The sequence below is a fragment of the Planococcus citri genome, chromosome 4 (assembly GCF_950023065.1).
Source record: "Planococcus citri chromosome 4, ihPlaCitr1.1, whole genome shotgun sequence".
In the NCBI taxonomy this organism is placed as follows: domain Eukaryota; kingdom Metazoa; phylum Arthropoda; class Insecta; order Hemiptera; family Pseudococcidae; genus Planococcus; species Planococcus citri.
This window is the reverse complement of record NC_088680.1, coordinates 70458242-70484708: the sequence shown is the minus strand read 5'-3', so window position 1 is coordinate 70484708 and position 26467 is coordinate 70458242. Positions and strand designations below refer to the sequence as shown.

At 37.0% G+C, this 26467-nt stretch overlaps 1 protein-coding gene across 1 annotated transcript; it reads left to right on the top strand.

Annotated features, from left to right (window-relative positions):
* The first annotated feature begins 4400 nt into the window (after positions 1–4400).
* On the top strand, positions 4401–9433 carry LOC135845277 (uncharacterized). The gene is made up of 8 exons (XM_065363747.1): positions 4401–4698; positions 4798–5142; positions 5563–5682; positions 5775–5897; positions 5993–6334; positions 8412–8531; positions 8624–8746; positions 9029–9433. Exons 1-8 carry the CDS (start codon positions 4669–4671, stop codon positions 9371–9373), a joined length of 1548 nt encoding a protein of 515 aa, XP_065219819.1. The 5' UTR covers positions 4401–4668; the 3' UTR covers positions 9374–9433.
* Positions 9434–26467: the final 17034 nt, after the last annotated feature.

Sequence of the window (26467 nt, the reverse complement as noted above, 5' to 3'; positions counted from 1 at the left end):
ATTTTGGACCCCTAGGACAAGTATTTTGGGCCTTTGGGGAGTAGAGGCTAAAATGTGTTTTTTCAAATTAATCTTCTCATTTTTCACCAAATACTGATAAGAATTTCGCGTTTTTTTTAGATCGGTTCTAGAGAGTCCAAAGAACAAAACCAATTTAGAAAAAAATTGAGCAATTTTTGGGGGGAAGGGGGGGGGGGTTCTGCCCTTTTAAAAATTGCGAACCGCCATTTTATTGTAATGAAGGGTCAAAGTAACAATGGAATTTTTCTAGTCAAAACACGCGTAATTTATCCGTAAACATACCATAAAAATTTCAAAAATTTTGGAGTGGTGGAAGTTTGTCAAAAATAAATAAAAACTGACCACCCCTTGCTTTATTAACCATAAACCATACATGGGTACAAGTTATGGATAAACCAGCTAGTAACCATTGATTTTATAAAATCATTTCATTCTGATGCCAACAGGAAATATTTACGCATAGCCTTAAACTCCCGGACCCCTTTCCCTCCCCCCCCCTCTTAAATGGTTATTTTGATGAAAAATGAAATCACCTATATGGGTGTCGTTTTCATATGAATCGAACCTTCTAAAAACGAATTTGCAGTCGAATTCCCATTTAAACAATTTTTCTGCCCCTCTCTTCCCTTCTCCTGGAATCTGGATATAAATTAAATTTTCTTTCATTACCATAATATTAAGATAGGTTACGTATCTAATTACTCAGTTGTTTATTGCTCTAATGTACATAGAGTAGTTCCATCCTTGTTTACCACACTGTTGTTAGAATATTCAAAAAACTTCTACACTTTTTAATGACGAATTTATTATCCGGAAAGGCGGGAGGGGGAGAAAAAAATGTTTTAAATTGGAATTCGACTGCAAATTCGTTTTCAGAAGTTTCGATTCATACGAAAACGACACCCATATCGGCGACTTTATTTTTAATCAAAATAACCATTTTGGGGGAGGGAGGGAGGGGGAGAAAAAAGGGTTCAAATGGGAATTCGACTGCAAATTCGTTTTCAGATGTTTCGATTCATACGAAAACGACACCCATATCGGCGACTTTATTTTTAATCAAAATAACCATTTTGGGGGAGGGAGGAGGGGGAGAAAAAAGGTTCAAACGGGAATTCGACTGCAAATTCGTTTTCAGAAGGTTCGATTCATATGAAAACGACACCCATATCGGTGACTTCATTTTTCATCAAAAATAACCTTTTGTGAGGGTGGTGGGGGGGGGGGGGGGGTCAAAGAGGTCCGGGAGTTTAAGGCTATGTATAAATATTTCCTGTTGGCATCAGAATGAAATGATTTTATAAAATCAATGGTTACTAGCTGGTTTATCCATAACTTGTACTCATGTATGGCTTATGGTTAATAAAGCAAGGGGTGGTCAGTTTTAATTTTTTTTTTGACAAATTTCCACCACTCCAAAATTTTTGAAATTTTCATGGTATATATACCAGGGTGTCTAACAAAATTTCAAAATAAAAAAGTAGGACTTTTAGCAGGACTTTTAGCAGGTCATTTTTCGGGCACTTATGGAATTTTTTAAGGGGGGGGGGGGTAAAAATTCACATTCAAGTTTTTGGCCAAATTTTTGTAAAAAATGTTTGCTTTTCTTGTCTTCAAACACCTTATAATTTTTTTTAAACAAGTAGGTAAACGCCATAAAATATAATGTTTCAATTCAATTTTTCGTTTGATTTTCACCTTATCGATTTTAAAAATTGATGAACATCACATTATGTTGGCTTAAAATCAAATTTAACCAGAATTCTTCAATTTTGATTGTAAATATTTCATATCAAGTACTATTTGCTTCAAAATTGTAAGATTTGAATGTTATTTTTTGTTGAATGAAAAATGTAAAAAGAAAATCAAATGGGCCCGAGTAAAGCGAGGGCAAAAGCTTTCGAAAATTAATATTCTAGGAGGCATAAAAACGATACAATTCGAATGATATTTTTTTTGTAAAATCTAAAATAAAAAAAAACAAACAAACAGACCCGAGCGAAGCAAGGGAAAAAAATCTCGAAAATCAGTATATGACTAATGAGTTTTCTGATTCAAACTTTGAACATTTTTTGAATTAGAACAAAAAGTTTTTCATGCGGGAAAAGAAGAGCAAATAGCCCGAGCGAAGCGAGGGTGAAAGCTCTCAAAAATGTGCAACTCAAAATCTAAAAAAGTCAACAAATGAGCTCTCAAAATTCTGGAAAAAAGGGGAAAAATTGAAAGTTTTAAAAGGTCTAATTGAAAAAAAGTAGGACTTTTGCATGAAATTGTTGAAAAGTAGGACTTTAGTAGGACCAAAAGGACTTTTGAAAAAAAGTAGGACTTTAGTAGGACTAATAGGACCAGTAGGACCTGTTAGACACCCTGTATACGGATAATTTACGCGTGTTTTGACTAGAATAATTCCATTGTTACTTTGACCCTTCATTACAAAATGGCGGTTCACAATTTTTAAAAGGGCAATTGCCCAAATTTTTTTTCAAAATTGGTTTTGTTCTTCGGGCTCTCTAGAGAACCGATCTAAGAAAACGCGAAATTTGTATCAGTATTTGGTGAAAAATGAGAAGATTGATTTTAAAAAACACATTTTAGCCCCTCCCCCCCAAAATACTTGTCCTAGGGGTCCAAAATTTGCATCGCCGTTTTTTCTCATCATGGTTGGACCTTTTAGTTTCAAGGATCGAATCACCATACTTAACCCACTATACCCTTTCACTTCTTCACACCCCACCCCCACCCCCTCCCAAGGTGGCTCGAAACCGACGTCTGCGAAAACCATGACTTCGATATGTATCTTAGGGTGGATGGAGAAAAAAAAGTAGTAGGAAATTTACCAAAATTCAGCAGAGTCCTTCATATTGAGTTGAAAGTTACCCACAAAGAAATGCCTAGCTTCGGAGGTGCCCCTCGAGTGGTGATTTGGGCTTTCAAAGAGGAAGCATTCTTGAAAAAATCGTCTTTTTTTGCTCCTGTCGTTACACAACTCGTTTTAGGAACAATTTCGTAAGTTTTCGGCTATTTTTTTTTCGATTTTCAATTTTGAAATTATCAAAAAATCATCAAAAAATTGGCACCACGGCGTTCCAAAATATTTTCCTAGTTTCTGGAATGATATATTTCAAGCGAAATATTTGCATAAGAAAAAATATTCGAAACAGGAATTTATCTGAAAATGAGCGATTTGCAAATTTTCAAACGCTCAGCACATAAATGCTTCAGAAGACGTGTGAATATGAAGTTGGGCAGCTAAATATCGAGTAGTGTGTTATGCTCGACCTGTTTAACGATTTTTAGCTGCCCAACTTCATACTCACGCCTTCTACAGCACATTCAAAATTCTGCACAAATTGAAAAATCGCACCGGAGGTTCCAGAACGGCTGAAAATGGCGAAATTCACCCTCGTGAGGTTAGTTCATGACAAAATACAGTGATTCGCGCCAATTTCGAAAATTTCTTTGCAAATGCGAAACTTTTGATTTTTTGGATATTTTTATTATGAAAAAAGCTGGTCAAAAACCCATTCTTGAGGTGTCCCCTCCAGAATCGGCTCAAATGTGGATAAACTCGTTAAACAGGTGGAGCATAACACACAACTCGATTTTTAGCTACCCAACTTCATATTCACGTCTTCTGGAGCATATTCAAAATTCTGGAGAAATTGAAAAATCGCGCTGGAGGCTCCAGAATGGCTGGAAATGGTGAAATTTGGATTTGGGGAATTAATACCAGTTGTAGGGCTTATTTTGACCATTTTTATTGATCAAGTACGTACTTTTAAAAAAAAAGCATAAATCGCCAAAAACAGTAAAATTTTGAATTTTAAAAAATTCGCCAAAAATCGAAAAATGAACTTGGGCAGCTGAAAATTTGGTTTAGGGGGTTTTAGCTCATGCTCTTTCCAAAAATCACGGTCCCGTTCAAATCGGAGGCGGAAACCTCAAAAGGCTTCCTTGTAAGTATTCGCTGTTGACTTTTTAAATTCTTTTCTTGATTCCCTTTCAACAAGAATACCAAAAGTAACTTTAGACACCAAAATTTCACTTTCCTTTCAAGTTTATAGCCGGACTCATACACACACGCACAAGCACACATATGGAGCATAAATAATGTTCTGGAATTCAAAACAATGCGTATTTTCATTCCAATCACCATCCAGCGTAATGGTTTGCAGTGGCCCCCTCTTCTATCCGTTGCTTCGACAATACAATATTATTATGAACCGGAAATCCTTATCACTTTGCATGTAACTATCTCCACGTAGAACAAAAACACCTTTTCGAAGAGGTACCATTCGAGACGTCAACCAATCACAACGCTCCACAAAGATTTATGCGCGCAGCTGAGTTGTTGTATGATTTGAGTACATAAGGTTGAGATGTGATGTACGAGTAGGTGGATGCCCAGTCCACGTCTCGTTTTCAAAAAGCTAACTTTTCGTTCTGTTTATGGAAACACTGTTATCACAATATTGATGATCCATGAATGTACGAGTACATGCAATGTTTCAAGATTCTTTGTGTTGGGCGACTACATACAAACATGTGCGTTTTAACAGTTTCTACCTCGTGTTTGATGTCTCTACTTGAAATTTGAAATTCCACATATTTTTACTGTCATTCTCACATCAGAGTAAAGGCAAAAAGATGTCATCGCAGATCGGAGAACAAAATATAGTAAGTTGAGTTAAGAATAGTAAAATATTACTCTGGTGCATTTTAGAATCGAATATGTTTTCACAATCATCATACTGCTGAATGCCTCTCAATTTTTAGATTTGGACGTCAAAAAAATGCATCGCCTTGACGAAACTTTTGGAGAAAAACCCATGCTTATGGAGCGGAAATAAACATGATAAGAATATAACAACATTAGTTGCGAAACGTGAAGCCCTGATTAGCATTGCGCGTGCGTTGAACGTTCCACCCACTCAAGCATACAAAAAAATTGAAAACTTGAAAACTTATTTCCGGGTTGAACTTGCGAAAAAACAACGTGATGAGTCATATGAGCCGAAATGGTACCTCTTCAAACGGCTAAAATTTTTCAATAAAAAGAAAAAGATTAAAACAAACATCAATTTCACACCTTCAACAAAGAATAACGGTAAAGGAGCAAAGGTGGGTACTGGGTTTGTACATATTTTAAAAAAATAAGTATATCTAATGTACTGATGGTTTCAGTGAAGAATAAGACTGGTGATGTGCACAATTTTTAGGGTTCCACAACTTTATATTCCCTGGGCAAGGGTATGGGAGACTGATACGGGTCCTAATAAATACATGACCTGTAGAATTCACAAAAAATTCCAAAAAAGGCATTCTTGGCGAATTTTTGGGGGGAAAAACCAAAATTTTCCCTTGGAAAATCTCAAATAAGTCACACCCTGCCCCAAAGGTCTATGAAGTATTGACATTTTTGATCTTTGCAAGGTCGAATAATGTAAAAATGACCCCAGCACAGCTGCAGTTTGCCAATGGACTATAATATAATGCACCCTATGAAGAGCGAGCCGATTTAAGCCATGTACATTTTCACAGGAAGTCCAGCAACCTTCCAATGTGCATGATCCAATGCAAGATGAAATGCAACAAGTCCACTTGTTGAATGATGAAATTGATACCGCGACTTCCAAGGAGAATATAATGAGTGAAACAGAGGTATTTATACACAACAATAATTATGCACTTATCAAGTACTAAATACATAATCATAACTCGCAACCAATTCAACACGAGGTAAACTTTCACAGCAACATCTATCACTATCGAATGCGCAGGATGCAGCACAAGATGACATGCAACAAAATCACTCGTTGACCAATGGAATCGATTCCGAAACTACCAAAAAGAATGAAATAATGATCGAAACTGAAGTAAGTTGAAGTACAAATAAATGTAAAGTACGAGTATTACCCTGTGCATTCCAGAATCAAATGTTTTTCCAATGATATATTCACTCAATTTTTAGATTTGGACGAAGAAAAAATGCATTGCTTTGGCAAATCTTTTGGGGCAAAAACCATGCCTATGGAGCCAAACTCAGGATGGGGGCATAAAAACATTAATTGCTAGACGCAACGCCACGATTAGTATTGCGCATGAGTTGAATGTTTCACACGTTCAAGCAAGAAATAAAATAGAGGACCTGAAAGAGTATTTCCAACATGAACTTGCAAAAAAACTACACGAAGGGGCATATGAGTCGAAATGGTACCTCTTCGAACGTTTACAATTTTTGAATACGAAGAAGAAGATTAAAACAAACATCGATTTCACACCTTCACCAGAGGATAAGATTACTAAAGCAGAGGTAGGTATGCATTTAAAAAAAAAAGTCGTATAACCAAATTTTTGTGCCAGAAACATTGAGGGATCTTGAACTACTCGCACTCTCGCTTCGCTCCTGTGCTTCGCCTGTGTTTGGGCGGGGGGGGGACTCCGTCCCTCACCTCCTTGGGCTTCGTCCGACTCTCTTCTTCCTCCTTTAAAAAATATGGTAACAAACCTGTCTTGACCCTGAAACAGGTCAAATGAGGTTGGAAGGTTGAAACTGGCAAAAGGCACTTTGGGTACATCCTCCCATATAGTACTGTGAAAATTTTGACCCTGTAGGTCAATTTGAAGGGGTTGTAGGCTTTCCTAAACGTTGTTAAGAAGTTGAAAAATATGGAAAATAGCCCAAAATTTTACTTTTTCGACTCCAATGAGGGGTCGAATGGGGTTGGAAGGTTGAAACATGCAAAAAGGACTTCAGGTACATCCTCTCATTGTACTGTAAAAATTTGGACCCTCCAGGTCAATTTAGAGGGGCTACAGGCTGTCTGAAAAATTGAAAAACATGTAAAATAGCAAAAAAAATCCACTTTTTTGACCCCGGAGAGAGGTCAAATAGGGTTGGAAGGTTGAAACCTGCAATAATCACTTATAGGGCACCTTCCCATTATATGCTGAAAGTTTGGACCTTCTAGATCAATTTTAGGGGTGAGGGGGTCAAAAACTGGGGTCAAATGTGGCTTTTCCCACTTTAATCGGAGTGGGGATGGCCTAGGAAGCTGAAATTTGGATATGTTGATCACAATGGGAGTACTGACCAATGGTATGATTTTGGACCTTTTTCATCTATTTCGGGTCATATTATGCCCCTCCAAAAAAAATGACCTTACTGTAAAAATAAGGTTGGAAGGTTGAAACATGCAAAAGACACTTCGGGTACATCCTCCCATTGTACTGTGAAAATTTGGACCCTTTAGGTCAATTTGGAGGGGCTGTAAGCTATCTGAAAAATTGAAAAACACGTAAAATAGACCAAAAATCCACTTTTTTGACCCTGGAGAGAGGTCAAATAGGGTTGGAAGGTTGAAACCTGCAATAATCACTCATGGGGCACCCTCTCATTATATGCTGAAAGTTTGGACCTTCTAGATCAATTTTAGGGGTGAGGGGGTTAAAAACTGCGGTCAAATATGGTTTTTCCCACCTCAAACGGGGTGGGGATGACCTAGGAAGCTGAATTTTGGATATGTTGATCACAATGGGGGTACTGACTTATGGTATGATTTTGGACCCTTTTCATCTATTTGGGGTTATATTATGCCCCTCCAAAAAAAATGACCTTACTGTAAAAATAAGGTTGGAAGGTTGAAACATGCAAAAGGCACTTCGGGTACATCCTCCCATTGTACTGTGAGAATTTAGACCCTCTAGGTCAATTTGGAGGGGCTGTAGGCTATCTGAACAATTGAAAAACACGTAAAATGTACCAAAGATTCACTTTTTGACCCTGGAGAGAGGTCAAATAGGGTTGGAAGGTTGAAACCTGCAATAATTATTCATGGGGTACCCTCCCATTGTATGCTGAAAATTTGGGCCTTCTAGATCAATTTTAAGGGTGAGGGGGTCAAATGTGGTTTTTCCCACCTCAAACGAGGTGAGGATGACCTAGGAAGCTGGAATTTGGATAATTATGTTAATCACAATGGGGGTACTGACTTATGATATGATTTTGGACCATTTTCGTCCATTTGGGGTCATATTATGCCCCTCCAAAAAATGACCTAAAAGAACCCCATTCCCTAAGTTTGAGTTGATTTGACCAATTAGAGCAGATTCCAGGTCATAAAATGTAAAAATGACCAGTGTGCTGAAACTAATAAATATCTATGTAAATATATAAAAACTGACACACCGGGAATCGTCTAGTTTGAGCTCAAAACGTCGAGAACTGTCAACATTTTTCACCCCGACCTTTTTATCCAAAGTTGGGCCCACCGCAATAGCCATCATTTTTTACAAAAATTTGGCTAAAAATAAGTACCTTATAATTATGTACATTACACTAATGTCTCCTGTGAAGAGCGAGTTAATTTAAAACAAGTACACTTTCACAGAAAGCCCAGTCACCCTCCCATGCGCATGATCCAGGACAAGATGAAGTGCAAGACGATCACTTGTTGAATGATGAAATCGATACTGCGACTTCGATGGAGAATATAATGGGCGAAGCGGAGGTATCCACAACAGTATCCTAATTACGCATTTACGAATACATAATCATTACCCACAAACAGGAACTAATTGAACACGAGATGCACTTTCGCAGGAACTTCTATCACTATTCAATGCGCAGTATCCAGCACAAGATAATATGCAACGAAACCACTTGTTGAACGATGGAATCGATTCCGGAACTTGCACAACGAATAAAGTAATGATGGAATCAAAGGTACCTTACTAATCCACTCTTTAACTAGGAGGTTGTCTAGATTTCCAATTTGCTTTGAAGGGTTGCACGATATTAGAGCACTGTGCCCAGTTGACCGAATGACCTGATTTTTTTTTGAAAGCTCAACTTTTTTGTCATTTAGTCAATTGGGCAGGATACCCTATCACACTCTTTAAAGCAAATTGTTTTCCCAACATGAAAACGGCGAAAACCTAGAAAACCTCTAATTTACATATTGATACAAGCGAAAAGTAAGTCATTTTAAAGAGAGTACTTTCACAGGAAGTTCAGTCACATCGAAGAATCTCGAAAGAAGATCAAGATCACCAATCTCAATCCTGTAAGGCTTGCGAGAAAAGGAAGGCGGAATATGCGACCTTATCGACCACTCTTAAGCATTGGGAAGAAAGTATATCCAGATCTTCCACAAGTGCAGCAGAACAAACCCAAGACCAGTGGGATCTTTTCGGTGCTCTAGTAGCTAAAAAAATGCGTAATCTTCGAAATGCAACGTCACAAATTCACACAGAAAGAGCGATTAATCAGATTCTATTCAGATACCAAACTGAAGAGCAAAAAAATGTTTTGTTTGGTGGAAAAGGTACTAATGAAAAATTTACATCATAACGTTGTTTTTTTTTCAATTACAGGAATTTTTTTCCAATGAATACATTTTTTTATTGCGTTGATTATGTTTTCTTCTCAAATTCCACAACTTTAACCCATGATCTCAGGCACACCAAGCTCGCCATTCAGATGTGTATGCAAATATTTCAGTTTACAGGTTTTCTAGGGAGGCTCTAGCGCTGACACAAAATTAAAAAATCAATTTTTTCGGAAATGACCTTACTTTTAGGACCCCGTCTCAGCTCCCTAAACAGCTATGTGGTTCAAAATTTTTCTGAATTGTGTCCCACTAAAAGTAAACTTCCTAACCAATTTTCGTAAAAATCCAAAATACGTTGTCTTTTTCATTCCACTCTAATGTAGGTACCTACAAGATAAATCTAAGCTTCTCGAGTAAATTTGTAAGATTGGGGGCGGGGGGACGGGGACGGATAAGGGTGATCACAAGGTTTCTTTCCTTCGTTTCCGACTATTTTCAGGAGCTCCCCAAAGTTGAAAAAAATCCTGTTTCACAAGAGTTGAATTATTAAATTTTTTCGTATTGGGGGAAGAGAGGAGGAGAGAGGCTGCTCCATACAATTGGATCAAAAAAGTTTTACTGGCTTCCATTCATTCGAGTTTTTGTTTTCTTTTCTAGGGGAGGGGGCAGCTCCATACAAATTGCTAAAAAAATGGAGAGCTTCTTTGTAACAAGTTGGAGAGCTGAAATGTTCAGTTTTTTTTTTTACATAAAAAACAACAACCGGTTGGAGGGGGGAAAATGATCACAACAATTTTTTACAAGTGCAAAATTCAGCTTTTTCGATGTATTTTTATGGAACATGTAGGTATTTTGAACCCCTCTTTGCGGTTAGTTTATGATTCTCAGATGTACTGACACTAGCACTAAGTATAATGTTGAGTAGTTGAACAACAGTGGTTTTAATCTCTTTTTTTTTTTTTTTTTAAACTCTTTTTTTCAAATCTCTCTTTTTTTTTAAAAAAAATAGCAGATTTTTTTTGAAAATGTCGAATGGGACGCGAGTAGTTCTATTTTTCACGAATAATAAACGCATGAAAGGTACGTACTTTTCCAACTTTTCTCATGCTTAAATTCTTGTTTGAAATTAATAACTCACCTGAAACAATGAAGCAAAACGCATTTATTAATTAATTGCTAATAAAATTACCTAAAAAATACACGAGGCATACATAATATGCAAATCATGGTATTTAACGTAATTTTTTCTCCACTCGACCCCCCCCCCCACCCTTCACACACCAAAAAGAAATTAACAAAGTCAAATTCACAGGAAAATTTAAGTCATTGAAAAAATCAGGGTTTTCTCTTCGCAAGAACCAATAACAATAAATAATTAGGTATGAAGAGGAAGACTTTTCTAGATTCTCAATGAAATTGTTGATAATTGCAAATTTTCGAACATGCATTTTATTTGTGTGGTCATTCCCGATCAACTTTTTTTTTGGTTTATTCGTAATATTATCTTCTGATCTTCCTCTTAAGTCATAATTCATGCCTAGACCAATACTACCTTGAAATATAATATATGTAATGTATTATACCTACACGGCGATTTCATCGAAACCAAAAATTATCCATCCCCCCCCCCCCTCAACGATACGTTTATTCAAGTATACAAATGGGGAAAAACCTACGAGTACTTCGACAAAGGTTTTGGCTTTCTTTACAGGTATACCTAACCCTTCTAGCTTAAGCCGTTTTACATGCTCACATATGAAGCACAGATGGTATTCTGGAATTTGAAACAAATGTAAATAATATGTATATACTGTATCTTCTTCCCCGTCACCATCCAGCGCTTCGATGTTCTTGACTCCACCATACCTTATCAGTAGGGTGATGATAATACTTACACTTTTTCCTTACTGTGCCTGCAAACTATTCGAACGTAAATCATTTCTTAACGTGTTTGATGTTTCTACTTGGAATTTGAAATTTTGTATATTTTTATTTCATTACCTACTTTAGAGTGAAGGCAAGAAGATGCGTTCGCAAATCGGAGAACAAAATGAAGTAAGTCGAGTACACTGAAGTATCCCTACGGTATACGTATATGTATTTATAACAATTAAATGTTCATTAATTCAATCATCGTACCGCTGATTCACTCAATTTATAGGTTTGGACGAAAAATAGATGCATTGCTTTGGCGAAACTTTTGGAGCAAAAACCATGCTTATGGAGCCAAAGTCAGGATAGGGACATGAAAACATTATTTGCGAGAAATAACACCGTGATTAGCATAGCGCATGCGTTGGATATTTCACACGTTCAAGCAAGAAAAAAAATAGACGACATGAAAATGTATTTCCGAGATGAGCTTGCGAAAAAACTACGCGATGAGTCATACGAGTCGAAATGGTACCTCTTTGAACACTTGCAATTTTTGAATACAAAGAAGAAGATTAAAACAAACGTCGATTTCATATCTTCAACCGAGAATAAGGTTACTGAATCAGAGGTAAGTTATGCAATTAAAAAATATATATATGTAGGGTGGTTGCGGGTTAGATGCCGGTGCGGGTTAGATGCCGGTGTGGTCACCAATCGCTCCCTATCAACTCTTTCTGAAAACTGATTAGCACAGATTATACCTTAAGGTGAACATAGTTTGTGTTAAAGTTTTGATCTGTGACGGTTATTGTTAACCTGGTTTGATATGCGAATGAAAAAATTTATGTAGCTAAAACCAGTGATACTTTTTTCACGTAATTTTTGAAACGCATTTTTTCTCCAGAAAAAGTGTTTCAAAACTGCATGTAAGTATCTCACGCATAAGTATATACCTTGAACTAACATATTCAAGCAAATTTACAAAAATTTGTTTCAATTCTGGTATGAAAATTGACCTTGCAATCTGACCCATCATTTCGGGATAGATGCCGGTTTTTGTGAGTGGGATAGATGCCCATAGTAATTAAATGGGAGTGAGGAAGGTGAAAATTTTTTTTGTTAATACTGCGGCAAAAAGTCCAAAAATGATGGTTTTTTAAATATTTTCAACTGGCGTGGTCAATTTTTGGAATTACATTCATTTTTAACACATATTGTCAATTCTCAAAAACAACTTTTTCATTTTTTTATTAATTAATCTTCCATTGTGAATTTTTGATGTTCATTTTATTTATTGTGCATGAAATAAAAGAATTTCATCGAATTCAATCTTCCAGGAGCCTTTTTTGGGGGGGTTTTGGGTAGTGGCATCTATCCCTCACCAAATCGGCATCTAACCCGCACTGGGGGGATAGATGCCAGTAGGTGCGGGTTAGATGCCGGTCAAAAAGTGACCTTGTTTTTTTTTCAAATTGCAAAAAAACTACTGGATAAAAAAAATTACGCTTTTAGTATAATATAGAGCAATAATTGCTCTACCGATTCGCGCAAATTTGAAATCATTTCGATGAAAATTATGGCAGTGAGGCTCAAAAAACCGCGACACACCGGCATCTAACCCCCAACTATGGGCATCTAACCCGCAACCACCCTACTAATAACCTCTGTAAAGAGCGAGCCAATTCAACGCGTGTACTTTCACAGACAGTCCAGTCACCTTCCAACGTACATAATCCTTCAGAACGAAATTTGTTGATTGACGGAATCGATTCTGCACATTCAACAGAGAATATGATGACGCAGATAGAGGTATATCTACGTTTTAAAAAAAACACATGCACTACAAAAATCATCTGCCGAGAGCAAGTCAATTTAACACAAGCTTTTTTGCAGGAACTTCCATCATCTTTCAACGTGCAGGATCTAGTGCAAGAAGATGTACAACAAGATTATGTTCTGTTGAATGATATAAGTGATTCCGGAACTTTAATAGAGAATAATATAATGCACGAAGCAGAGGTACGCAGTTATGCACTTGGAAAAAAATGAATACCAAGTAATACGTATTTGCAATGAGAACGCCAATTCAACATAAACACTTTCACAGGAACTTCAATCATTTTTCAATGACCGGGATCTAGCACATGGAATCAATTTCGTTTCTTCAACCATGAATGATTTAATAATCGAAGTGGAGGTAATCAGTAATCACTTTTTTAAAAAATACAGTACATATTATTTGCAAAGTCTAGGTAATCCATCAAAACAATTACATACTTTGACAGGAAGTGCAGTCATCTTCCAAAGTGCACGTTGCAGCGCAGAATGATGATCTACAAGATCACTCGTCGAATGATGAAATTGTTTCAAAAAAGGATGACCAAACTCAAACCTGTAAAAGTTGCAAAATAAGGAAGACCGAATACGCGACCTTATTGTCTGTCGTCAAGAATTGGGACGAAAGTATATCCAGCTCTTCTACAAGTGAAGCACAACAAAGCCAAGACCAGTGGGATCTTTTTGGTGCTCTTGTGGCTGAGAAAATGCGTTGCCTTCAAAATGATATGTCACAAATTCAAGCAGAAAAAGAAATTAATGAGATTCTGTTCGAAAAACAAGCCGAAGAGCACGAAAATGGTGGGTGTGGAGTAAGTACCTAATATGAGTTGATGAGTAATTTACCTTATGAATAATATACTTAATTTGTTTTTCACTTCAAAAGTACATAATTACGTTTCAATGAATACACTTTTTTAATGCTACGGTCTTTTCTGCAAAATGGTACGAAACCGTTTCCAATCAATTCTGGGGGTTTGAAAATAATGAAATATTATCATTAACCTGATGCAATACGATGCACAATTCGAAATAAAACGATGTAAGTATTCAACATATTTACAAACGAACAAATATGTACAGAAAAATAAATGGATAGAAATTATTAGAAAATCTCCATAATGCGAACGTTTGTGTGAAATGGTAATAATAATCGAATAAGATTTTGGATATTCAAACTTTGACTATATATACATGGACTGCTATCTCCTATTGTTGTTGAACAGAATTGTGAAGCCAAAGCAATAGAGGTACTTAATCGGGACATGGGCTCTGAGCATGCGCGAGATTTCGTTGCAAGGAGCAGTGCGGTTGTTGGAACGTGGGAGGGTGTCCATCGCTGGTGATTGAAAGGTGTGAGCGCGGTTCGGATTCCTGCGCGCGCATGAAAATTCCCGATGCTCCCGATTAAGTACCTCTATTACTTCGGCTTCATCGGTGACAATGAAGATAGCAGTCCATGTATATATAGTCAAAGTATTCAAATAGAAAAATATAAAAGTCATAGGAGGTTGTTTGATGACTTCTCGAATACAATGTACCACGATAATACAAAGAATTACAAGTCATTACAACAAACATAAACAATTACAATGTTTACGCAAATTTTACTTCATTTTTAACACTTTCCCTAATTTGAGAATTATCGAGCAATAAATCGACAGCAAAACTGCTCCGTACAAACATGAAGAAGGCCAATCATGTTTCCTCAAATTTGGTTGATGTTAAAGATGCTTTGTAAGCGGCAATGAACTCGGATAAGTAACTCAATCAGCTACCTGGATCCACAATATCGCCTCATCAGCATTTTTGATAGGTACACCAGTTGTCGAGTGTAATGTATTCAGGCATCCGGCAAATTCAGCATAGCTGGAATGTTTGAGCTGTCTTTGATTCACGTTTTAGATAGCTGATGTTTTCGATGGTAAAATTTTCCAGAGTTTTCAATAACACACTAGCTGCGTCAAGGGGTGTGTCTCTGGCGACATAAAGCAGGTTGTTTGCTGCTGATTGATGATAGATAGGGAACATCAGACGTATCAATGTCTGATTACTTTCCCACAGGTCTAAGGCTGCTGACATGACATGAGCGTTGAGTGTTAGTGAGAGCGTTGGCAAAAATTTAAAAACTGTAATCTTAACGTTTGACAGTTTTGATGAGAATATTTCTGAGCGATGACACTCAATGCTCAGAAATATCAAAAAATTTTGATATTTGAGCATCAGCGAGAGCATCAAACGAGCTTTGAAAATTTGAAAACACTCCCACTAACGCTCAACACTCATGTAAATGTCTGTAGCCTAAAACCTACATTCGGCGCGTTGTTAGGAACTATGGATTTCTTTGAAGTATCCATAGTGTTTTTCCATTTGGAACAATTGGCTTCAAACAGCTTCTGCGTACAATTTCAGTGAAGCTTTGAATTCAGCCACAAAAATCTCTATCTCAACACAATTAGCTAGATCATTGACATCTTGAGATTTCAAATGATTTTGGCAGCATAATAATCGCCATTTTGTCAAGTCTGAACCCAGTGCAGAGTTGTCTTGACACTTGTTGTTGGAATTATCATTAGCATCATCAAACTAAGGAACTACATAGATACCAGGTATGGAAATACGCCATTTTCGGTTATAGATTTCATAGTTTTGATGGTGATATGATTTTTTCATTTCAGTCGTATAATGAAATGGAATCAAAAAAATGGTGGGAAAATGTTTATTTTGTGTATTAAAATGAATATGAAGTAAAAAAATAACATAAATTAGCGGTATTATCAATAAATGGAGTCCTTAAAATTTTTTTTCTATAACCAAAGATGGCGTATTTCCATACCTGGTATTTAGTTCTTTACATCAAACTAGTCATTCCCAAACAAGGAACTATTTGATGATTTTGGCAAACCATTTGGCGATTATTACGCGGCCAAAATCATTTGAAATCTCAAGATGTCAACGATCTAGCTAATTGTGTTGAGATAGAGATTTTTGTGGCTGAATTTGAAGCTTCACCAAAATCATATGCAGAAGCTGTTTGAAGCCAACATCGTTCCAAATGGAAAAACACTATGGATACTTCAAAGACATCCATAGTTCCTAACAACACGCCGAATGTAGGTTTTTGACCTTGGGGAAAGCAATCAGACATCGATACATCTGATGTTCCCTATTGATCATCGATCATCAGCAAACCAGCTGCTTTATGTCACCAGAGACACACGCCTCAACGCAGCCAGTGTGTTAGCAATAACTCTGGAAAATTTTACCATCTAAGACATCAGCTCAAAGACAGCTCAAACATTCCAGCTATGCTGAATTTGCCGGATGCCTGAGTACATTACACTCGAAAACTGGTGTACCTATCGAAAATGCTGATGCGATAATATTGTGGATCCAGGTAGCTGATTGAGTTGCTTATCAGAGTTCATCGCCGCTTACAAAGCATCTTAACATCAACCAAATTCGAGGAAACATGATCGACGTTCCAGAGCAGTTTTGCTGTCAATTTATTGCTCGATAATTCTCGAATTAGGGGAAAAGTTAAAAGCAAAGTAAAATTTGTGTAAACATTGTAATCGTTTATGCAAATTTTACTTTATTTTCAACAGAAAATAGAGTTCAAATCCAACTTCAGCTATCCAATTCACTGAGTAAAATTTTGATTCTCCCCCCCCCCGTTTTTGGCTACTTTGAGCAATTGAAATTTTGGCTGGTGATGCACTTTTCCGCCTCCTTTCTATTCATTTGTCCCAAACAATCGGAGATACCTAATTGATTAATCGGTCGAAAAAAATTGCATGGAATTGAGTGACATCGGTCATCGCCATCAATCTGTTCAGAACCGCTTATTTGAACAGTTTCACAATTTCATTGTTTTACTCAAAAAGTCAAAATTTTTCTGGCTTCAGGGATACCCCCCTACCAAAGCCAACTGAAAAGGGAAATGGTGTAACACGAGGTTTTTTACAGTCAAAAAACTCAAAAAATACACGAATTTTTCCATTCTACATTGATTTTTTGATATGTTAGATGACTTCTGACTTCCCCGAATTTGGTTCTTATTTTCACTTTTTTGGCCAATAAAGAGAGGAAAATGGGACTAAAAATTATCACGACGCCGCTCACCTTTTTCTCAGCTGTGTACTGAGCACCAGATTTTTCAAAATGCTGGATTAAAAAAAACAAAATTACGGTTTCTTCCAACCACGTCCATTCATTTGATTTAACTTTACCTCAACTAAACCATCCCATCTACGAGATGCATTACCCACATCACATTGCATAAACACGTTCATTTCTATGAGGCAGTATATTCCATAAATTACACATTTCGTCGATGAAAATTGATCGTACTCGTACATCGAGTCGTATCGCGAGCTGCGTACGTGCGTACGCCAGTATAATGGTTACGACGCCATCTTTGCCCTCATAAGGTCGAATAATATTACTTCGTTGTAATCTTACATGCCGAGTCAGCTGACTTCTCGTTCTCACGCACATTTCGTTCGTGAAACACTGCAATCTCGACTGCCTCATAATACAGAAGGTACTCGGCTACCTGCGAAATAAGCCCAAATAAAAGGTACTCGAAACCTACCCACGTTGGGAAGAAAATAGACCACCCGAAACAAAAGCGGCGCACAACTTACAGCGACGTATACCGATTGTTGGAAAAAATAAGCGCGCACAACTTACGCATTTTTTTTTCGTGTATAACCTTCATCGGATGGTCTTGTGCAACGAGAGGGAGAGTCGAAAAAGAGAAAAATCAATTCGGCGACGACGACGACGGCGGCGTACGTTACCTACATTTTCGACGCCTTGGAAATCCCATAATTTTCCGCCTCCTCGCCTCTTTGAGTTGCAGGGTTCGAGTTGAAAATTTCCAACGACGATGTCGCGCGTTTTCAAAAAGTTTCAAATCAAAAGTTCGACCCAAAATTGCCATTTCGTGGAAAAAATCTTGGTTAAAGTATGGAATGAGCGGGATGCACGTATTTGGGGAGCTCGCTATACTCTGCTCTTTGTAGACCTGGTATCTATAAAATTTAACAAGTAAACGGCAGCACGGCCACATTTTGTTTCCTTGGAAACGCCAGCGAGATATAGTTACGAAGAAACTTTGTAGTTTCGGCTTCTAAGCGATGTTTTCTCTCTATCTGGTCGTGGACTTGTCTCCTCATCTGGTCACCATTATTGGTGCCTCATCCAGAAATAAATAAATTTTACGAGAAAAAAAAAGAGCAATTATTCATACTCAGACGTTGTGTACGTATTTTCGCCCCAAATGAGCTCCAAAAAACAGATCAAATTGAAATAACGTACAAAACCCCTGCAAGTTGAAATCATCCAATAAAATTTTTCGCAGGTAATTTTTTCAAAAAAAAAAATTCAAGACACTCAAAATTCAACGAAAGTTGACATTTCAACCTACACACGCCAGTTCAAATACCTCGCCCGTCGATCTAAATTATCAACACTTTGAAAATATGGATTTCTGTCGCCACCTACTCACATATTACTCGTAATTCGTGTTCATGGTCGCGATTTTACGAATTTGTCGCTGTCGCCGGCCGTATAATAACCGGCTACGTGAATAATTCACCTATTTGTGTTGGATGCTGGCGAGTGCCCGAACTATGCCGAACTAATTATATCTTACGAACGCGTTAACACGTTATAATAATCGATTATAGATTAACCTTATCGATAAAATTCCACCGATATGGCGACCAGCGATGCTTTGCCCGGCGTGGCGCCTGATTCGAGAGGAGGAAGAGGAGGAGGGAAAGAATAGAAAGAATGTCAGCTATAGAAATTATCGTATTTTTCAAACTCCGTTGATATTATGAAAAAAAAAAAGTTGAAAGCAGCTTTCATTTTATAAAGGTACTGGGTACAGGTCAAATTACAAATAATACGAATTTTGGTGCTGGGCCGTCGAGAGGGGAAGGGGCGAAGGGGGCGGTTTTCCCGGGCTCGTTTTTTCAGGAGGGCTTGTGATGAAAGTAAAACACGTTTTTTTTTTCACTTCTCAAAATACAAATTTTCGAAAGCTTTTGCCCTCGTTTCGCTCAGGCTTGTTTTCTTTTTCAAAGTTAAAATTTCTACAAAAAATACCCATAATTTAACTTCTAAAGTTTTAAAATGAAAAAATAAACCACCCTCACTTGGGTCTGTTCCTTTTTCTTTTTCAAAATTAACATCCTAAAAAAAAATTTTCAAATTCTAAAATTTTAGAAGCCAAAAAATACACTCCTTTGCATAAAAAACATCGTTTTTAGTCAATTCGACCAATGTTTTTGGGTCATGTCTTTCGATTTCGCTCAATTTTTTTTACCTTATCTACCCACCCAGTAAGTAAGAAACCCGCAATCAGTTTCAAATTGAAAGTTCAAATTTCAAAATGGCGCTGTAAGTGAGAGCTATCATTTAAAATTCTGAAAAAATTTCCACAGATGTACCTTTTGATGCTTTTTTGAAATATGGGATCTCTCAATGGAGGGGGAGCACGCCCTCCCCCCAATTTTGGGCAAAACTATCTAAAAAAAAGCTGAGGCATGTGATATATCGGATGCCATGTTTTTGGTAACGCTGAACAAGAATATGACGTTGAATTTTTGATTGGACCCCATGCACGGCCCCCAGCACCTCCCCAAATGGGGTAAAAGTTCAAAATAGTTTTTTTTTTCGTGCGACGCATCAAATAGTACGTTTTTGGTGACGCTGAACACGAATATGACGTCAGAATTTTGATTGGACCCATCAATGGCCCCCAACACTTCCTCAAGGGGGGGGGGTAACCTAAAAAAAATGATTTCAATCGTGTGACACATGAAATAGTATGTTTTCGATATCGCTGAACACGAATATAGCCTTAGTATTTCAAATTGACCACACCCATGGCTCCCAGAACCTCCCCCAATTGATAAAAGTCGAAAAAAAATGTCAAGAGGCCGTAAAATGGGGTCCAACCAAAAATCTGACGTCATATTCGTGTTCAGCGTCACTAAAAACATACTATTTGATATGTCGCTTGAAAAAAACTCTATTTTGAACTTTTACCCCGTTTGGGGGTGCTGGGGGCCGTGGATGGGGTCCAATCAAAAATCTAACGCCATATTCGTGTTCAGCGTTACCAAAAACATGCCATTCGATATATCACATGCCCCAGATTTTTTTTCGAAAGTTTCTCCCAAAATTGGGGGTGGGGGTGCTCCCTCTCAATCAAGAGATCTCATCTCGAAACTTGAATATTTCAAAAAAGCATCAAAAGGTACAACTATGGACATTTTTTCAGAATTTTAAATAGTAGCTTTCGTTTACAGCGCCATTTTGAAATTTGAACTTTCAATTTGAAAGTTTAACTTTTAACTTTTGAAAATTTCAAAATGCTTAAGAAGTTTAAAATTCAATACCCTTTCGAACTGTGAAATCAGTTTTGATCAAAGTATCATAGTTTTGGAGGAATACGCTGCTGAAGTTGAGTACCTCGAGACAATGTGATAATAATGGAAGCCCTCCCACCCACCCCCTTAGGGGGCTGGGACCAAACTGATTGCGGGTTTCTTATTTACTGGGTGGGTAGATATTGTAAAAAAAATTTGAGCGAAATCGAAAGACATCGTCTTCCAAAATCGTATTTTTTTGGTCGAATTGACATGGAATGACCCATTTTTTTCAAAATGCAAATTTTTAAAAGTTTTCAGCCTTGCTACACTCGGACCAATCTCTTTCTATTGTTTTAAAATGAAAAAATTCATAATTTGGTCCTCCGAAATTTCAAAACAGAAAATAAAAATTTTTTGAGCCCCCGAAAATCCAAAACCGAAAATCCAAATTTTATAAGCCATATGAATATTGAATATGTTATCAAAAGGCAAAATTGTTATTTTCCCCCTACATCAGTCGGCAAATTTTCAGTCGAACCTCTCTTTCCTCTTCTCCCTCCTAAAAACCCTCCAAGTATATATGTACTTTCATCCCTATTTGACTACGTTTTCTGACAACGAGTCCGAAATAGGTAGCACTAAAACTTTAAAAAAAGTTCGCTAATTCAAAATTTTCATTTTTTGGGGTATTTAGTCCAATTATGGAATGATTTATACACAAAGGGACCAACATCACTTGACGGGCTGAAAGTTTTTTCTTAAAAAGGTGGTTACTTACTCAAGAAAATTCAGATACAGAAACGTGGAATTTTAAAAAATCTACAGACTTTGATCAACTGATTGCATGTTTTTTTTTTGTTTTTCACCAACTTGCGGTGGTTGGGGGGGGGGGGTGATTTCATTATGTGGAGCTCAACCCTGTCCACCCCCCCCCTTCTCGATAAAAATTTTAAGAAATCAATAGATCAAAGTCAACAATCTTTTTGTTGAAAATTTCACATTTCTGTAAGAATTTCATGTTAAATGACCAACTTTTCAACAAAAAAAAAAACCTTCGTCGGTTCCTCATCAAGCAATGTTGGCTCCTTCGTATATAAATCCTCCAAAAATCGATGAAGAAATGAAAAATCAATCTGGAAAATTGTAAAATTTTCATTTGGTTCGAAATTCATCTAACACTTACACAGCTCCCTCCCCCTCCCCACTTCTGAAAAATTTCAAAAAAAAAATCATAAGTGAAGTGACATATCGACTATTTGTTTAAAAAACTTTATTAACGGGTATTAGGCCGGATTACAAAAATAGATTTTGCTAATATTTCGCAAGAATTACATCTAGCTTCTTCAGAGCAGTGTTCACCGAACACTGCTCTGAAGAAGCTAGATGTAATTCTTGCGAAATATTAGCAAAATCTATTTTTGTAATCCGGCCTAATACCCGTTAATAAAGTTTTTTAAACAAACAATGAGTGGCCGTATTAGTTTCAAAACTCTTATATCGACTATTATTGATTTGGAGGCGCTGAGTTCAAATATGGACCAAAATAGCAAAAAGTTGATTTTTTGAAAATTAAAAAAATTAAAAAATGCTGTTTCAAGGTTATAAGGACAACCTATAAACTTCTTCATGAAACCTGCTTGAATTTTTTTTTGAGCAAAGTGAACCAATACGAATAATTTCTTCAATATCATTTATCATACACATCAGAAAAATATGTTAATGGGCCATTCTGGAGTCTCCAGCGAGTTTTCAATTTTTCTCCAGAAATTATTTCAAAAAGTCTAAAATAAAAATGAATTTTAGAACTTACAACTTTGATCAGAGCTAATTACTTATTTTTTCTGAAATTTGAAAATTGGTTAAAAATTCATTTTTGAACTGGCACTTCTGGAATTTTCCAGTAACCGTCTAAAAAGTTCGAAAGGAATCAAGTTATAGGTTCTAGAACTCATTTTTGAATCCTTCAGAGCGATTTTTCAATTCTTGAAAATTAAAAAATCGCCGGAGGCTCCAGAATTGCCCTTTGACTGTTGGTTGTTGATGCGAGAGGAAGTCGAATTGATTCACCGTGTCCAACAAAACTCGACTCAGACAAAAAATCATGACTTTTTCACATTTTTACCGCATCAAAATACCCCCTCCCCCCAACTCAAAAACCTGAAACTGCGACAAAATTTCTTCAATTTGTAGGCAAGTAGGTCTTTCAGTTTCTTTACATTTGTGGAGGGAGAAATATTCGGAAAAACCCAAAAACTACCATAAAATAAAAAATTAAATTTTTCATTTTGAAGTTTTTGATTTTTCACCAAGAATTCAAAAATGGAAATTTTTGAATCTTGATTTCTTTGAAGGTAAGAAAATATAGACTAATTCAAATCCTCTTTGGCCATCTGGATATCAGATTCATGCACTCTCGTTCTGTTGGAAAAATAGTGATGGAAATATTGGTGATGTCAAAATTGATATCTCTCGCGATTCTATGACTAGCTCATCAAGATCTCAGGATCGGACAAATCGCGGATGTAAAATGGGTTCCCTCCCCAATATTTACATATTTATAATATGTGGGGTTACAGTTGGATCAATTGAAGCTTGAGCTAAGATATGATTGAACTTTCAACGGAATGATATATTTATGGTAAAGTTGGAAATATTCATTGAATTCTCAAAGTCACAAAAGTTGAATAAAAGTCCAAGACAAATTCACATTTAGGACATTTATTCTTATACTTAAGGGATAAAACAAAGACAAATAAAAAGGATCGCAACCCTGGGGAATTTTGGGAATACTTAAACTAGGAGCAACAAAAAGGAAAATAAATATTAAAAAAAGAAAAAAAAGAAAGGAACGAAGTGAACCATCCGTTGAACTTAAAACTAAAATGCACGTCCTGAGCGATACATCATTTTCAAACAAAAAAGAAAATAAAGAAAGACAATGTGAGCCAAGGTCTTGAAACTTAAATCTAAAGATGGAATGTGAACCAAGGCAACTTCTTATTAAAACCTATCTCTGTGCATTTCAAAGAGTGATCCGAGGCAGCTGAAGATTCACTAATTGACCCATAGGGACTTGACTTGAGAAACAATGTCATCGCAGATGATGACAAAGTCCGAGGCTGCAGATGCCGAAATTCATCAAAGTCCAATAAATCACGAACTGAAGGAAGCTAAAGCTGGAAACAGTAGGAACTAGAGTTGGAAATATTGAGCTAAAGATGGATTTATTGGTCTCTTCTGGCGAATGGGCTCCAGCCCATTCGCGGAGATGGAAGTAAAGTTGGAACTATACTTGGTGGCGTCGATGTCTGCAGTCCTGCCTAAATTGTCTCGGATCAGAGCTTTTATAACTGCACTTTTTACTAGAAATTGGGTGGGGAAATGTATGCAGTCAGTGGCGCAAGCACTCGACGCTTCTAACGGCGCTATCATTCGCGGCTGGCACTAGAATTACATTAGGGTACTGCACATTGGGTATGATCGATGTCAGCCATTTTGGTTGTCTCACGTCGTTGTGTACATTCATCGATAGTAAATGTTGTATAAGTGTGGGTGAGACTTACTCACACTTATACAACATTTACTACCGATGAATGTACACAACGACGCGAGACAACCAAAATGGCTGACGTCAATCATACCCAATGTACAGTACCCTAATTACGTCATGTTCGATTATACTCGGCGATATTTGTGTTGAACTGGTTTTCTAATGGTTGTTATCGCGAGAGTGGTGGACAGCTTGGCGCCACCACCTAAAAAACGATGATGCAATCGAGTATAATCAGCTATGTTCGATAATTTCTTGATTATAATTGGACGTAAGCGCCACCACCACTGAGTAGGAAGTTTAAATTGTCGCGGCTTGGTCACTGACGTCATAATTGGTCACTAAAATGATCGAAAATCTGTCGCTTAGGGGGTAGAAAAATATTCTGCTGCTATGGCGAATGAGAATTTTCCTCCCAATTAGGAGACAGGAAAATTTTCTCCCATTAAGGTGACTGAACTTTTCGTATGTAAATTTCTCCCAGTGTAGGTGACAGATAAAAATATTTTTCTCCCACATAAGTGGGAGAACTTCGTGTATTTTTTCTCCCACTACACATTTTCAACAAATTTCCAATTTTTAAATTTTTCTTTCATTTTATGGGCTTTAAAAAAAAATTTCAAGTATTTTTCGAGCAAAATTTATGACTTTTTCATGACTTTTATGACCACCTACCAAAATTCCTGATTTTTTTTTGTGACTTTCATAACCGTTAGTCACCCTGTGAGTGCATTATTCGCATTTTGGTTCGTTTTGCTCAAAAAAATTCATGTATTTCGTGAAAAAGTTTAAATATCGTTCTCAATACAACTTTTCGAATTTTTCGAATTTTCAAAAATCCAAAAATGAACTTTAGAACCTGAAATCTGAAAGGAAGATGGTTTCATTTTAGCATTTGAAAAAGCCAAAGTCCTCACTGAAAGGCCAACCTCTTAAACAACTTTTCCTCCGGTCGTGTCTAATTTTCGATAAATTCGATACGAGTTTTTGAAAGGAAAAATGTGTTGGAATAATGCCAAGATACGGTGGTGGGTCTTTCACGTACTCGTATTCTACGTGAAACGAGATTGGTGCAGCTTTAGCTTATACTTTGCGTTCGGGTTGCTGCAGCAGCGGATCCGTGTATACGTATAGCCAGGCTTTGGTCACTTTTAATATCCGTTTACAGCAAAAGTTACACAGCCACGAGTTGTGTGTTGGTTGCTTTTACGACCCTTACACCCGCACCCAATTTCGTGGTTGTTTTAGTCTTTTCAACGAAACGCCGCCACAAAGCATCGCTCGGTCGTATTTTCTCTAACGCTAAATTATACGTAGGTACACTTTATACTTATAAGTATACAAATACGAAATGTGTCTGTAGTATGTCTACGTAATGTACACAATTACACGAATACATACATACGCGAGTCTGTTTACCACAAACACCGACCGACGCCTTCGTCGTACATCGTACATATCTTCGCGAAAGGGGTAACTTTTCGCAGCCTTATATATCGTATACTTACAGAGAGAGAGTTTGTTGGTACACTACACGCGGACGTGTAATTTGTGTCCTTTTAATTAACGCTTTTTCGTTATGATTCGTTGTAGCGTTTGCGTGTACGTGGTAAATATTTAACGAGCAAATTTACACGTTCAACTGCCATCTCACTTTAACGTAAATTACTGCTCGTATACGTACATATCCAAGTAACACTTGAAAAATAACTGCTTCACAACGTTCATGTTATAATTTACCACTATGAATGATGTAAATTTTTTCCACTAACCCACTCGTGTGTTTTGAAAGTACGAATGTCATGTTTCTTCAATTTGTGTATTTCTTTCACGGTTTCATTCGGTTCAAAGTGCATAGCTGGCTTTGATTAAACAATTTTTTTGGCTGTAGACCGAAAAAACATCAGTTCACTTCACACTGTCTATAGATTTTATCGCGATCAAACTCCAAATCTCACGAAAAAAAAAAAACAAGTAAGTATAGATTAAGTATCCAAACTGTTCAAAAAAGTACCTCATGCGTACTCAAACCGCCAACCCAAAATAGTTTCAATTCGATTCCTCATTTGGCGCGATAAAATAATAATAATCGATCATTCTATACGATGAGGCACCCCTCATAGTACTTAGTTCGCGTGGCAACAAGATGGATGGTTCAACGGTGGGAAATCTAGAAGAAAATTTCCGCCGCAATATCGGGGTAAAATGAGAGAGGAAAAAAAAAGAACAACCTTTCAATAACAGCAACGTCGTCGTCGCCAAAGTCGCGGTCTTTTATACGAGGAGCGGCGGAAAGTCTATTATTATTAAATATCGAATTTGCCATGTTTCCGACGTATACTACGAGTATAAACGCCCACGAGGCATTAAAAAGTTGTTATTAGAGAGAAGCAGCGAAGCGAAAGGCAAGGCAAGCCAATGCCAGTGAGTAAAAATATTACCGGGCGATTTGAATTTTTTCA